Source organism: Trematomus bernacchii, unplaced genomic scaffold, assembly GCF_902827165.1.
Source record: "Trematomus bernacchii unplaced genomic scaffold, fTreBer1.1, whole genome shotgun sequence".
Taxonomy (NCBI): domain Eukaryota; kingdom Metazoa; phylum Chordata; class Actinopteri; order Perciformes; family Nototheniidae; genus Trematomus; species Trematomus bernacchii.
The window spans coordinates 3,964,909-3,981,028 of NW_022987513.1; the positions used below are offsets into that span (position 1 = coordinate 3,964,909).

General features: G+C 41.8%; 1 protein-coding gene across 1 annotated transcript; it reads left to right on the forward strand.

The window, feature by feature from the left end:
- Nucleotides 1–310: 310 nt before the first annotated feature.
- LOC117499428 (general transcription factor II-I repeat domain-containing protein 2B-like) lies at nt 311–3,486 on the forward strand. The gene is made up of 2 exons (XM_034151804.1): nt 311–1,359; nt 3,398–3,486. The coding sequence occupies exons 1-2, from the start codon at nt 351–353 to the stop codon at nt 3,484–3,486; spliced, it is 1,098 nt and encodes a 365-aa protein (XP_034007695.1). The 5' UTR covers nt 311–350.
- Nucleotides 3,487–16,120: the final 12,634 nt, after the last annotated feature.

The window sequence follows — 16,120 nt, forward strand, 5'->3', positions numbered from 1 at the left end:
CGTTCTCGGAGGGGGAGTTTGTCAAAGAGTGCTTGGTGGACTCTGCAGCACTAATATGCCCTGAAAAAAAAGCCGCATTTGAGCAAGTCCCGCTGTCCAGGCGAACCGTGACTAGAAGGATCGAGGACATTGCGGGGAATCTGGAGCTTCAGCTGCAACGTGAAGTGGCAAGTTACGACTTTTTCTCCTTGGCTTTGGACGAGAGCTGTGATGTCCGCGACACAGCCCAGTTACTCGTATTCGTCCGCGGGATAACACCGGACTTCAAGATTACGGAGGAGCTGGCAGCAATGCGGTCGATGAAAGGGACGACGACAGGGAGCGATCTGTTCACGGAGGTAAACGAGTGCATGGACACGCTGGGACTGAAATGGGACAGACTGGCAGGTGTCACAACGGACGGTTGTCCAAATCTTACCGGAAAAAATGTCGGACTTTTGAAACGTATGCAAGATAAAGTGACTGAAATCGACGCGGATCAGAAACTGGTCTTTTTGCATTGTATTATACACCAACATGTGTTGTGCAAGTCAGTGCTAAAACTTAACCATGTTATTGATGTTGTTACTAAAATAGTAAACTTCATCAGGGCAAGAGCTTTGAACCACAGACAGTTTATCGCACTTTTGGAGGAGCATGAGACTGAGCATCGTGACATCGGCTACCACACAGCTATCAGATGGCTCAGCCTGGGCAAAGTGCTAAAAAGAGTTTGGGACCTGAAAGCAGAGATTCGAGAGTTTTGTGAGAAGAAAGGCAAAGACTTCCCAGAGCTCTCAGATGAGGACTGGATGGCAGATTTTGCATTTGCTGTTGATGTGACTGCACTGATGAATGAACTGAATACCAAACTGCAAGGCAAGGGCCTTTTTGTTCATGAAATGCACAGCCTGGTGAAGGCTTTCATGACAAAGATGCAGTTTCTTTCAAGCCAACTGGAGAGCAACAATCTCACTCACATGCAAACCCTGAAAGAAGTCACACCATCAGCTGATCACCTCCGCAGGTACTCATCCATGTTGGGAGCATTGCATGGTGAGTTTTCAAGGCGATTTGAAGATCTCAGAAAAATCGAGGATGAAATGCACCTGATTTCCTCTCCCTTTACCTGCAGTGTGGATAATGCACCCAGTGATGTTCAGCTGGAACTCATCGACCTGCAGTCTGATGCAGTACTGGCAGAGCACTTTAAGTCAGGATCTCTGCTGGATTTCTACTCTTCTCTCAAGGAGGAGAACTTTCCAAACATGAGGAGACATGCTCAGAAGATGTTGGTTCTCTTTGGCTCGACCTACATATGTGAACAAACATTTTCAATTATGAAGTTTACGAAATCCAGGTATAGATCCTCTCTCACTGATGATCATCTGTCAGCTGTGCTTCGCATCTCCACCTCAGACATTCAACCTGACTTTGATGCACTCGTTAAAGCCCAGCAGAGACTAGATTTCTCTCACTGAACAAGAAAAGAGAACTTAAAAACACCAAATGAGGTGGTTAGACTACAAATGTTGGCATGTAAAGGCACCAACTAGCAGTGAACTGAGACACTTTCTTTGGAAGCCTTTTTCTCAAAATCACAGTTCAGTGATGTTTAGTGACAGTTCAATATGATGTATCTTGCTTAATATTTGGAGTACAAAGACAATATTGTGATGTCTTTAGAATGCTAAGAACCTCTTTCCAACAGTAAATGAAACTCAAAATGTGTTTGAGTGAATGTGACTGAAAATGTTCACTAATATGAGTCACAAATGGTGAAAAACGTTCATTTTGTTTACCATTGTTTTGGGAAATTTGATTTAATAAATGACATTTTTTTGTAAGGCAACCTCACTTTTTCATTGCTTAACTATAACATATACTCTTACCAGCTTGTCAAAACAATGCTATTTACTGCTTTTTATAAAGAAATACAATTAATATTATGCAGAATTGAGTTCAGCCTTTTGGCCCGGCCCTCCACAATATTTTCAGTTTCTCATGTGGCCCCATGGAAAAAATAATTGCCCACCCCTGCCCTAGAGGATGTGATTTCCACCCCCCAATTCAAACATGTTCATACAATACTGAATACATTTCAAGCCATTTTGACATATATTACCTATGTCAATAAGTTTCTGTTTTTGTAGTGTATTTGTCTTTTGTAGAGATTTTTCATTTATTCTTTATATATGAAATCTCGCCTAGGGCAGCAAATTGGCTAGAACTGGCCCTGGTACTAGGCCTCAAAAGCCTTTCTTGTGCTGGCAGACACATAGAAACAAATTGGCGGGGCGCACTTCGCAAGTGCACACACTAAAAAATTCCACACGCTCCGCGCTCACATTCTGCTGGGCCCACGTGCCTTAGCACCGCTGCTATGACTCCATCCTAGGGGAAACACTGAAAAAGATACAAACTTGAAGAAAACCTCATATAAGTACATCAGGTTTCATAGAGCTAAAACATTTCAAGTGCTACTCAACTGGCTTTAGATAAGTCAGTCCTTTATTAGTATATAAGTGCTTTGTTAGCAATTCTTTGTTACTAATCACTCCCCTTTCAAACTGTATTCTTGTTTATTAATAACAACTTATTTTATACCTGTTTACTTTATTCTCTTACTTTTTTATAACTATAATGATCATATAAAGATGTGCCTTTACCTCACTGGTTGTAGAAAAAGCTTCTTATATTCGTTAGCATAGCTAGCTAACCAGATGCTAATAACAACAAAGTTATTGACTGTACGATCAGTATGACAGAGGAACAGATCGCCACTGGGCTTTCAACTAAAGACACAGCCACGCAAAAACTGTGGCATGTGTATGGCTTCTTATCTGAAGTGCCGGAGCCGTGTTCTGGTGCTCTCCGTCAGAACTGCACCCCTGTCAGACGAGACATATACCACGTGATGACACGTTAGGCTCGTGTTGTGTTCAAGGACCCTGACCTTGGCCAGGAAAAACAGGCACTCGCTTGTTTAATTCTTTTGCGGTCTAGATTTCTTTAATTTTTTTTCTTTTTTGCGTGTGTTTATAAATTACCTCGAGGGCTGTACCAAATGGCCTCGCGGGCCGTGTACGGCCCGGGGGCCGGAGGTTCCCCACCCCTGCATTAGAGAATATAGCGAGTAATGAATATGCTTTATACGGATCTGCAGATAAATGTTTAGTCTTCTCAAGCACACACTATCAAATGTATTGCTAAATTGTTTGTGGGATTTGATAATCACCTTCCCTGAATTTTACTCAGGTGTAAATAAAGTATGATTTAAGTATTGTTTATATTTCATATCATTATCCAACTCTAACAAAATGCTTGGCCCATTTTGACAGCCATTATCTGAGCACAGTTACAGCCATGAAGTCAGGGCTTGTGTAAGTGATTTACAATTGTTCATCCTAACACAAAGGCCTCAAGCACAACCGTCAACCAGGAAACCAGTGGAGGAAGAGTTCAGTCATTAGAAAGACGGAGCAGCAGCCCGAGGCCCTGGATTGAAGCCCCCCTGTACTCCAATATATCCGCTGAAATGTCAATGAGCAAGGTGCTGACTTTAGCACCTCCTGAGTTGCTGTTCTATCTGTAGATAGATTGAATGTACCCTCATTTAAAAATAGTGGCCTTTTTTCCTAGGTGCATGCCAATTCCAGGTCATTGAAGAGGAAAGAGTGACTGGTGAAGAAAGGGACTGAAGTGTGACCTTTCCCTCCAGTGTTGACAGCTGTTCCTTTGCTCTGTCCTACATTTTTTAAGTGCCATGAGAGCCCTGATTCCTCTTGTTTCTAGTGGGCTACGGTGGTAGACTGGTGCAAACGTGCTAAAACAGCCAAAAACATTTGCACAAGGCGAAACACGCTACAGTTTCAAAAGCTTTACAGCTGTGTGCATCACTTTTTAGTGTCCCTTGGTCCCCTCCATGTATCGTCAAGATTGTTAAAATGCTGCACACATGTTGTCAAGTTGGAGAAGATGTTTCTCCATTTGCACGTGTTTTTCTTTTTTTTTTTTATTGTTTTTGAAGCTGCAGCATGTTTCTCCTGATGCAAATGTCTTTGTCGTTTTGCACATCTCGGCCACCATAGTTTTCTCTGCAGAAGCCTAAAAATTATATCCAGGAATTTTCTTTGACTTAGTGGCTTTTTGTCTACAACTTGTATAAGGTAACTAGTCTTAATATTCGGAAAAAGTTGGTAAATATAATATATATTAATGTGATGGTAATAACTGATGGTAATAGTGATGGTATCATTAGTACATTACATTACATGTAGAAGCTTTTATCCAAAGCGACTTACATACATTCAATACTGTAGGCATTCCCCAAAGGAAATATTTGCGGTGAAGTTTCTTGCCCAAGGACACAACTATGCTGACTGCAGTGATTAATGATTGTATCATACTGAACCATAATTTGTACTTTAAACTAATACTACGTATGTGTATTGAGGAACATTTAAAACCATGTTATTAGACATGTTCAGCCCGAATATTAACAAAAGTCCCATGACATCCAATTATTTTACCATAGCTGTAATAGTATTTCTTGTATAATGAAATAAACTAAAATGCGTGGGGCACTTGCATCTTCCAAAACTGTGAAAGTAACACAAACCTAAGCCGAAAAAAAATCAATAAAAATGATTTTACAATCATCATGATTATTTATAAAAGTGGAAGGGCAGAGTAGACTGTTGACTTACTGTGCAGATGATTTTCACTGTGCACAAGTATTTCTAACAGGTCTGCTGGATGGCGGGGAGATCCTGCCGTGTTTGATTCACACATTAAATGTCAAGAGCAAAATGATTCTCACTTGTGAGAAGAACATTTTGCAGCTGCTTTTTATTGCTTCTACTGTATTGCAGGAGAGAAAAAAGTACTGCTGTGTTTTTATTAAAAGTAGCCAGGGGCTTGGATGCTGCAAGATACCCCCTTTAACCTTTATAAATCATATTATTCGAATAAACATGCTGTGAGGTTGCAAGCATTGAATAACTGGGTCTATATTTGCCAAAACCTCGGAAACCATCGGCTATCAGTGCGATGATGATGAGGCTCGTGGGGCAGGGGGCCATATTTTGAGGGTTCCTTGCCCCACTCTGTGGGATGCTTAATGGAAAAAGTCTGATTAGATTTGAAAATACTAAATTGACTTTGTCCACCTCAGTGGAAATGTGTCAATAGCCGCGTTCACACCAAGTACTTTGCCGTACTTAGTGCCGGCACTCAGTGCCCCGGCACTTATTACCCCAGGGCACTTAGTACAGATCGCGTTCACACCGAAATAAGTTCCCTGAGGGAAGATTACGCAAATGAGCCGCTGACGTCACTTCATCTTCTTCTGCTTTGGGTTTACTGGCAGGCCGCAAACCACTTCACGGCGTATACTGCCACCCGGAGTCCCCGGCCGGAAGTCCCCGGAGTTGGGGACTGGCTTCAGTAGAAGCTGCTGGGACTCCCAGCAGCTTCTACTGAAGCCTTCCGAGTAAATCGCCAGAACGCCGACACCTCCTCATCTCCACCGCTCCCATGTTTTATTTTGTGTTGCCATAAGTTAGTCTCTCTGCGTTTGTGCGCTGGGCTAATGCTAATGCTAATAATGCTAATGCGAGGATAATACAATGGCGGCTCTACAAAACATTTCAGAGTTCTACGGGGCGTGGTTTGCAATTCGCCCAGCCAATCAGAACTGGGGCACTTTTTTCCCCCAGGAAAGTAGCATCTCTCAGCAGGCACTAAAAATGGGGGTAAAAGTTCCCGGCTTGAAGTACTCTTTTTGGTGTGAACGCGACATAAAGGGTACTAACGGAACTAAACGCGAAAAGTACGGGGAAAAGTACTCCGGTGTGAACGCGGCTATTGGCAGATCTCAGTACGGCAAATGTAATAGAAGTGGTGGAAAGTCACAAACTACATTTTCAATACCATACTCAAGTACTGTTTTGACATTATCGTACTTGAGTATTTCCATTTTACTCTATACTTCTATTCCTCTACATTTCGGAAGAAAAACATGGATAAAAGTTACAGTGCAGTTTAAGATGTGAATAGTTCAATTAAAAGCAGCGGCAAAAAGAAAAGTCTTCAGCCTGGATTTTGAAGTAGTCAGAGTTGCAGCGGACCTGCAGGTTTCTGGGAGTTTGTTCCAGATATTTGGAGCATAAGAACCAGTGTTTTCGCCAGACCAGGGCTGAGAGGGCGTCCACCCGAGAGAGAGTCACGTGACTTGAATTTTGAATTGAGCCGTCCCTTATAGTAGATATCTCTTTACGTAAGTGATGGGAATTACGGCTCTTTTTAGTGAGCCGGATCATTTGGCTCGGCTCACTAAGAAGAAGAGCTGGCTCTTTTTACCACAGTTTACCACGGAGCCTCAGTTTCGCCGCTGCGAGGCTCCGGCGCTCGCAGTTCACGCGCGTGCTCCACCGCTCATCGCGTCCAAATCGTGCACGTTCCGTGTTGTCCTGTGGCAGGCACCGTGGGTTCAATACTCCGAAAAGAATCCCAATAGGCTCCTTTGCCTCTCCAACAGAGGGATGTCCTTGTCCTTTTTCCTTTTCGTAATTTCAAGCGATCTTTTCTTTTTTTGGACGCCCTCGGCTCGAGTTCAGGCCGTTCCGAGCTGAATAAGGCCGTCAAATGACGGCAAGACGCCCCCCCTGGCGGAAACACTGATAAGAACTGAACGCTGCTTCTCCATGTTTAGAACTGACTCTGGGGACAGAAAGCTGACCAGTCCCTGAAGACCTGAGAGTTCTGGATGGTTCATAATTTAGCAGGAGGTCAGAAATGTATTTTGGGCCTAAACCATTCAAAGCTTTATAAACCAGCAGCAGTATTTTGAAATCAATTCTTTGACACACAGGAAGCCAGTGTACAGACTTCAGAACAGGAGTGATGTGATCCACTTTCTTAGGCCCAATCCCAAACCGCCCCCTACACCCTACCCCTACACACTACCCCTCTGTTTGCGCGTTCGCGCGGAGGGTCCGCCACATTAAGTGCTGTTCCAAACCAACGAGTGTGGAGCGGTGTGGAGGGGGAGTGGGCTATCAAGCCCTCAAACAGCGAGTCTGCATCGGTGCTGACTTGAGACCGGTCTCTACCTGACCGGAGTCACGCTGTGTGTGTGTGTCTGTCGGGAAACACGCTGTTTACAAGTAGTTCCAGCAAACATCCACTGATAAATTGCGATGTTAACAACCTCATGATAACCTCATATTTTTTTAACTTAGGATCATACCTGTGTTTAGTCTAGAAAAAGGTAAATGTGTGCATTTTATTATAAAGTTGTGTATATTTACAGACTGTTGCAAAAACTAAGAAGCTTATGAACATCAGGTTGAAAACTAAAAGAGCTTTACAAAAAAGTAACACAATGAAAGATGTTTGGAGTTTTATTTGAGTTATTAATTTACATTTTTTGTCTAAGAGATGCTGATTTCAAACCGTTGTTACATACAGTTACGGCATTTCCTGTTTCTGCCGGAGAGAGGGGAGTTTGTCCCAAAGCTTGCCGCTGTATTTACTCCCTCCATCTGACAGGAGGGAGCCTCATTCAGCTGCGAGTGTGGCTACAGACGGAGTTCACTCCGCCACGGAGGGGTAGGGTCGAGGGAGTGGTTTGGGATTGGGCCTTATGGCGCGTTTCCACTACACGGCCTCGCTCGGCCCCGCTCGGTATGGCTGGGCCTCGTTAGGACTGGCTCACTTTATGGCGCATTTCCATTACAGTTTAGGAACTGGGGCAGTATCTATAGTAACGCAGTGTAGGCGGAGCCGTGACGTGATCTTCAGAGGACCCCAGAAAAACAACACAGCCGTTAGCTGTTAGCACTCAGAGCTCACAGCTCCTCATATATGTTCAGAAACTAGACAAAAGTTAAACAAGTACAAACCACAGACTGCCTGTGTCATGGTGAATACAGTCGCTGCTTTATTTATGTCTGTATAGGCCGTTGTTGTGAGTGTGGACGGTCGGAGCATATACTGCGTTAGCTTAGCCAATCTCCATTTAGAAAACAAGCATTTTAAAAGGTTTTTCCCCTGCCGTCTGTCTGCAGACTTGACAAAGCATTAATTCATGGTTTTTACTAACCGGTATCAGTATGTTGTTACTTCGGCATCATTTTGAAACGTGTATTACAATTAAATCATGGTCAAATATGTCCATCTTGTTGTAGTTGTAGCCCCCTTGCCAGCGACGCTCTCTCTAGTTTAGCATACTCAGCCCGACTCAGCCTCGTTGTCTCTGGCCCTGGACCCACGATTTTATGAGGCCAGAAAAACTGTGAATTAGGACCCGCCGGCCGGTACTAGGCCAAGTGGAAACGCAACCAAAGACGGGCCGCTGACGTCACAGCCATCTTAAACCGGGCTGCGCGCTGTAGTGGAAACGCGCCATAAGTGTCAGTGAGGACTCGAGCAGCAGCGTTCTGAATTAGCTGCAGCTTTCTAATCGATTTTTTAGTGAGACCTGTAAAGACACCATTACAGTAGTCCAGTCTACTGAAGATAAAAGCATGGACAAGTTTTTCCAAATCCTGCTGTGACATTAGTCTTTTAATCCTAGAACAATTATTTAGGTGATAGTAGGCTGATTTAGTATTGTTTTAATGTGACTGTTGAAACTCAGGTCAGAGTCCATGACTACACCTAGATTTCTGGCTCTATCTGTTGTTTTGAACATTGCAGACTGAAGCTCAGCGCTAACTTTTATACGTTCTGCCTTGGCTCCAAAAACCATTACCTCAGTTTTATCTTTGTTTAATTGGAGAAAGTTCTGACACATCCAGTCATTGATTTGTTCAATGCACTTACTCAGTGTTTGAATTGGAGCATAGTCTGGTGACTATAAACAAATAACCCAGTAGCCTATGTAGTATCTCAAGTATCTTGAATTGGCTTCGTATTGACAAACTATATATTAAAATGCCCTGACTGTACAGTGTATGTAAGTAAATAGGATAATATAATGTTATTTAAAAAAATACATTATTTTTGAAAGGAGTTATTGTGCATATGGAGTACTTTTATTTTTTAAACTGTAAGTCAATTTTGCTGATAATACTTCTCTACATTCAAGAATTGTACTTGTAATGGAGTATTTTAGGATAATAGTAATTTTGCTTTTACTGGATCTGAGTATTACTTTCACCTCTGAATAATCATAACACAACGCAGCATAACCAGCTTGAGACGGGAGAATGGAGTTTGGGTTGAGCAGTCTAAAACCACGTCCCGGCAATAGGTGGAGTTGCATGTTGGTCAAAGCATTTATCCTCTTTTGCTTCCACACGGACTGTTAACCTGCTTCAATCAATCACAGATATCAAAACCACTCCGGTTACAAACGGAAACCAACACTAAAATGAAGGTTCTTCATATGAATGCAGAACTATTTATAGAGATTATACTTGCCATTGCCATCTTACTGAAATGTGCTTCTACTTTCTATTATCCTGCTCATTAGAAGCAGAAAAACACAGCAGGTCCTATTTTAATAATGCAAGCACAATGAGGAACTAAAGTGCAAAGTGATAGGCCTTGTGGGCGTTTCCATGCGTATCTTTTATTTTGGTTCATGTAGGTAGTAGCACAACATGCAAAAGGGCCGCTGGAATAAGAGTTTTTTTTGTGATTTTTAAATAACCCTTTTCACAAGTCACTGTTACTATTTTTCGTTGCCTCACTTATTTACGGTAGCCCTGAAGTGCAAGTCAAAACAACATTTCAGAAAACACCACAGCATTTCAGAAAACGCCACAGCATTTCACAAAACACTTCAACATTTCAGAAAAACACTACAGCATTTCAGAAAACACTACAGCATTTCACAAAACACTACAGCATTTCACAAAACACTACAGCATTTCACAAAACACTACAGCATTTCACAAAACACTACAGCATTTCACAAAACACTACAGCATTTCACAAAACACTACAGCATTTCACAAAACATTACAGCATTTCACAAAACACATCAACATTTCACAAAACACTAGCATTTCACAAAACACTACAGCATTTCACAAAACACTACAGCATTTCACAAAACACTACATCATTTCACAAAACACCACAGCATTTCACAAAACACCACAGCATTTCACAAAAACACAAATGAACAAAATGAACATATTTTACTGTTCTCCGTAACATCAAATTAGAAATTGAAAAGCATGGGTCATGAAAGAAAAACATTCAATTGACAGCGTTGTTGTGCAATCACCTCATTTCATTATGTAGACAGATGACACTTGCCAGACAAAAAGCAAGTCTGCAAATATGTGTTTTGAGTAGGTCTGTCAACGTTAACCCTGAAACCTTCCAGCGGCAAAAACAATGAACGCAAACATTACCAAGTTTGACCCAAAAGTGCTGCATAATAGTAGCACAGATATTGAAACATTAACCACATGGCCATGAAAAGGCAAAGAAAGCAGAGGAATCGGCACAAGAGACATGCATTGCATCGACTGGAGGACACTGCACATCAGTAAGAACTATACCTCGATATAACGGCACAACGGCAGTTGTTCCTTTTAGGTGTGGTGAAGGAAAGGCATTTAGCTGAAGCATGCGCTAACCAGTTTCTTGAAGTTGCACAGGAGTGGGAGATAGCGGACAGGGTCACCACTGTAGGAGCAGATAGTGCTGCAGTATGACAGTGGCAGAGATAATAAGCCCTCTGTAGCACACATTATACGGAGGGTGATCACAGCGGCGCTCTGTGACAGCAGCTTTGTTGATGATTAAACTAAGTGTTGGAAAATTGGCGGAAGAAAGATAAATACATTTAAAAAAACTACTCTCACCAGTTTGTCGTGCATTCCTTTATTACAACACCATATATTTGTTTTATTCCACCCCCCCCCAGAATGCAAGTATAATAATCTTGTAATTAATCTCGATTATATTATACATGGTGAATAACTTGATTACGTTTTTGGTCGATGGACCGCACTAGTTTTGAGAGAGGGTTTAGAAGCAGAAACTGTGTCAGCAGATCAAATACTAACTGAGGCTGAGGTGCAAGTACAGCAAACCCATATAGATGAAATAATGTCTTCCCACTACTTAATCTGCCCGCTCGTTCAAGGAGGCAACGAATGAATGACTCATTTAGATGACTAAGTCCTGAGCCTACTGCAAATAAAAGTGTAAATTAGGCGACAAGGCCTTTCGATACAAATGACGCAAATAAACTTGATATTGAAAGGTTTGCCAAATGTACTCAAAATATCGAACTCCAGTCTTTGCAGAATGCTTCTTGTTCTGTAATAACCCACATTAATGAAGTTTGACGCACAGTGGATTATATCATATGGCAGCTATATTAGTATATGATTAATATGATGGCTTTACAGCAGTCCATTTGGCAGCTTGCTAAGTGAACCGACATTGAAACATTGTTTTATGTGCAGTGTATTTTACAATCTTTAGGTTTATAGAGTGCTTATATCATTATAATTACCTATTCATCCATAAGTGAGAATGGAAAACACAGGCAAGGCAGTTTCCTGTTTAGAGTCTGGCACTGCATATTCATAAGCTGGCACGGTAGTTAGTATACAAAAAGATACTTGCTTTAGAAGCTCAAAGTGCCATGCTCTACACATCCCCTAGCAACTGGAATCCCCCTGGCAGGCACCGACTGTGGCGTCAACAAGCAGCTACTGATTGCCAGTTTGGTGCAGATACTGATATAGTCAGCCCATAGCAAGGCTCTGCACAGGAGGAGGAAGGTGGATGGTAGATATGGAGATGGGGTCTCACTGTTGGAGGGGAAACGTTTTGGAATCATCTCCAATATACTTATTTCGAATAATAAAATGAGGTCCGTTTTTTTCTATCCCTCCTTTTGTTCCTACATACTGTACTTTACTGTCTCGTAAAGGCCTGATAATGCACATATTTAGCTAAAAGCTTTCAACAGAAATAACTAGATAGACAGAAAAAATAATCTGCAAAAATAATCTGCAAATATATGGGTATTTTGTGCATTCTTTTTCATACAAAAATGTCTGAAAATTCAGTTTTTGGTCCCTTACATTTTTCAGCCCTTTTTTTTTACTTTCTATTAGATTAAATAGAATATATTGAATATATAAATAGAAATATATTTTGGGACTGACAAAGGAAGTCATTTAAAGTGATCATATTGAGCCTTGTGACACTAAGATGGATATTGCTCAGTATTTTGTGACTTTTAAAGGACCAAATGATTATTTAATAAATCTAGAAAATAATCACCAAGTAATAAATATTTCAAAACGTCATTAGTTGCAGCCCCTATTTTAATTAACAATTGCGCGGCACTGTACAGTTTTATACAAACCACCGTACCAGTACTGAACCTAGCTTTATCTGTGAACCGAGTAGTCTAATAACAAGGAATTATATAGTATAACAATGAAGGGCCCCTTTCCAGCAATAGCTGAATGTGTGACCTACATTTGGAGGTTATTCAATAAAATGCAAAACTAGAAAGCACAAACAGCATAGTTTCAGACATTGGGCACCATGGATGTGCAATAAGCTCTGTCTCACATCAGACGTGTGTAGAAAGATGTATTCATTTTTTTCTAAGTACGAATGGAAATATATACCCAAATGAAAACAGTTTTTATATACTGTAATTTCCTATCTTCACTGGGCCCCATAGTGCAAAGGGCCTATTATACAGACGGATGCACAGAGAGGTAGAAGAGTGATTGATGAGGCTACCACAAAATGTTGATAGCATCTGATGTCACCCAAAGGTCTCTGGTGAGATGTTTTAAAGCCTAGATTTAGCACATTCATCTTGGAGGCAGAACATCTAAAGTTGGGGGGAAAAGAAGGAAGCCAGAATAGTGCTGAGGGAGAACAAGAAAACTGCAATGTGTTAATAAAGTCTAAGGCTGCATGATACGAGGAGAATTTCAATTCATGATAACGATACTACTTGCAATAAATAATTACATTGAACACAATACTGCTCTCTTTGATATAAGGAAAATACAAAAAAGGCTTGTTCACAACTCAATTAGTAATTTATTAGGCTCACCAATAGTCTCGCTCAACCACGCACTCACTACATACTGAGCGGTTTCCTAAAGGTTGCCACATGCCATACTGTAGTTCTTCACCAAGACAAGTTTTTCTTCAAGAAACAATGAATGTTGCTTTTAAATGTGCTGTATTATGTTTTTATGATTGACTATATCTGAATTAACAGGCCTCCCTGTGTCCTTCATCGTGCGGTGCATTAAAGCAGAAACCTTTGAGTCCGAAGCCAATGCAGAAGTGCCTTAAACGTGCATTATTTCTAATAGTGGCTACTCCAAAGTCTGGTTGTATAGAAGTCTGGGAGTAATTGATATGTCTTTTTACTTCTTTTATGACCTCAATAAACTTTTCCCCAACAACATTATTGTCTGAGTAGCTAGTTTAATATATGTGTCTGCTCTTTTTGTATATTGTTGTCCAATTTAGATTGATTTCTTAACCTGTTCAGGGCGTGGCTACCCTGTGATTGACAGGTCGCTAGTACGTTGTCTGGTTTGAGTGTTGTCTGTGTTTTGCACAGAACTTTAATCCATTCCCATCAGAATTTCAAAAAATCTGTATTCACTTTTACTTTACTCCACCCTGCCGTGACATGTATGGTTTCTAAAAACCAAGATGGTCAAAACGCTAAACTGGAGGCTACAAAATGGTGGCCCACAAACCAATTGGTGATGTCATGTCCACTTCTTATACCCCATTCACACCAACGGTGTTTCGGGGCCGGTTCGGTGCTGGTGCTTGAAAAGCACCGGGTTTTCCTGTTCACACCGCAGCGGAGCAGCCTCTAAGCTCCGGAATCCGGTTCGTTTTGAGCACCAAAAAGTTGTCCGTGTAGAAGCAAGAACCGCTTACGTCGGAGGGGGGCGAGATTAACCTGAGCTAACAGTTAAGGCGAGTACGGCAAATAAAAGTTGTAACCAGCAGTAGTGCTGAGCAAAGTGACTAGAACGCAACCACACACTTGTAAAAAAAAAACACGCTTTATAAAGTCAGGCAACACTAACCAGGCTTCGTCTGATTCTGTTTATTTGTACCTTACTTTGACCATCCGTTCGCTGTTATTGATCATTGTGGAGAGCAGGCAGACGTTTTGTTTGTTATTATAGCAGCTATCGGATGGAATCAACAGCGTCAATTCAGACTGACACACATTCACTTAAGGGGAACTGGGGATATGTAACAGCTGCTTGTGTGACAGTCAGACAGTGAATACTTTAGAGCCGTGTGAGCTAACCCGGAGCTAACGGGAGAATACACTCCCGTTGAAGAGCAGTCAGCACTGCAGCAGTCGGTAAATGCCGCTGAAACACATTAATAAACAATGAACCACGGCACTCTGGAGAAAAGTATAAGGTTGGAGAAGTCGTTATTTAATTTAATCTGGCTTCGTATGATTAAAAGCAACGCAGTCCCCGGCCCGTTGTTGTTGTGAAGTGAGCTCCGTTGGGGAGAAAATCAGCGACGTAAACTGTGACGTCATGACGCAGCAGCGGCAGCACCAGTCGGTCTCTGAGCGGTGTGAAAAGAGCCGGAGCTAAACCGAAGTACCGGTTCCGAACCTGAAAAGCTCTAGCACGGAGCTTGAACCGGAGTTGCGTTGGTGTGAAAGGGGTATTATAGTCTATGCAACCCGGTATCACGGCAAGACGTGAACATGTGACGATTTACCATGCTGGGAGACGTGAAGATGTCACGATTTCGTCCCTTCAAACGTGACAGTTACACGGTATTGTTAACATGGCCCAACCAGTGGAGATATACCCGGAAATGCCAAGCAAATGCTACCCCGACGGTCGGTTGTTATTGTCAATATTAATATAATAATGATTTATTTTGTAATAGTCACACTCGATTTCACCGATTTTCTTGTTGCCCCAGCTGGTCGACACCTCTTTTAGCAGAAACAAAGGCTACATTAATGTATTAAATCGATGTTAATCCATGTGTGTGGAAGTGGAATTAACGGACGTGACGTTGTGCGATTGCGTTGCCAGCAGAGATGGGGTCGTTACTAAAAAAAAGTTATATATTACATATTACATATTACTTTAAAAAAAAGTAATATATTACACGACTTCGTTACTCTCTACATAAAGTAACTTGTTACTTTACTTGTTACTTTACTCGTTACTTTACTCGCAGGGCCGGCCCGCCCCTCCCTACAGGCAGATCACGCAGACTGCTAAAGTTTCAAATGTTCTCTTTAGTTCAGTTTCCATTGTCGCATAAGACTGATCCAGATAGCTCTGACCATGGCTGTCCTCTGTCTCCTGCTATCTGTATTTTGCGCAGTATATCTCTGAACGATGCGATGGTGATTCCACTGTGCAAATGGGCAACATTTTCTCTACTATGAAGGATGCTACAAGCCTGTCCATCTCTGCTTTGGTTACCGGTAAGTTTTGCTGCTTCGGAGTCGGCGGCAGCGCACTCACAACATCCTCACTCTGGGTTCGGGGGTCCTTAGCTATTAGCTTCACCTTAGCATGTGTTCTTTGCAGGTGTTTGTTGAGGTTTGACGTAGTGTTTACAGCAGTGGATTACAGCTTCTGGCCTGGACACAGTTTGCACCTCACCGTCACATTCCTGTCTATTCTTCGGACGAACTCAAAATAATGGGCATACCTCCACCCCTCGAAAGTTATCGCTGACTCAGCCATGTTTATGCAGCACTGCAGGAGATGTGGACGCGCAAGTCGCGCAGATTACGTACATATAAACCTGCGGCGGAAACCCCTCTTGTCTGTCAGTGTGATTATGACTGATTTTATAAAAGTAACGAAGTAACGCGTGTCGGGGCAATGTTAGTAACTGTAGTGTGATTACTGAATTATAAAAGTAACGCGCTACACTACTCCGTTACCGACAAAAGTAATATTATTACAGTAACGCGTTACTTTGTAACGCGTACAAAACGCGTTTTGGAACGCGTTACACCCAACTCTGTTTGCCAGGCAACAGCTTCGGTTCATGTTAATTTACAAACTCTTCAACTAGAACCGTAGTTATATTTAAAAACATTTTAGAAGGCCTCACGAAATACTTTAATGTAAATTAAAATTTAAATGTGAAGGAA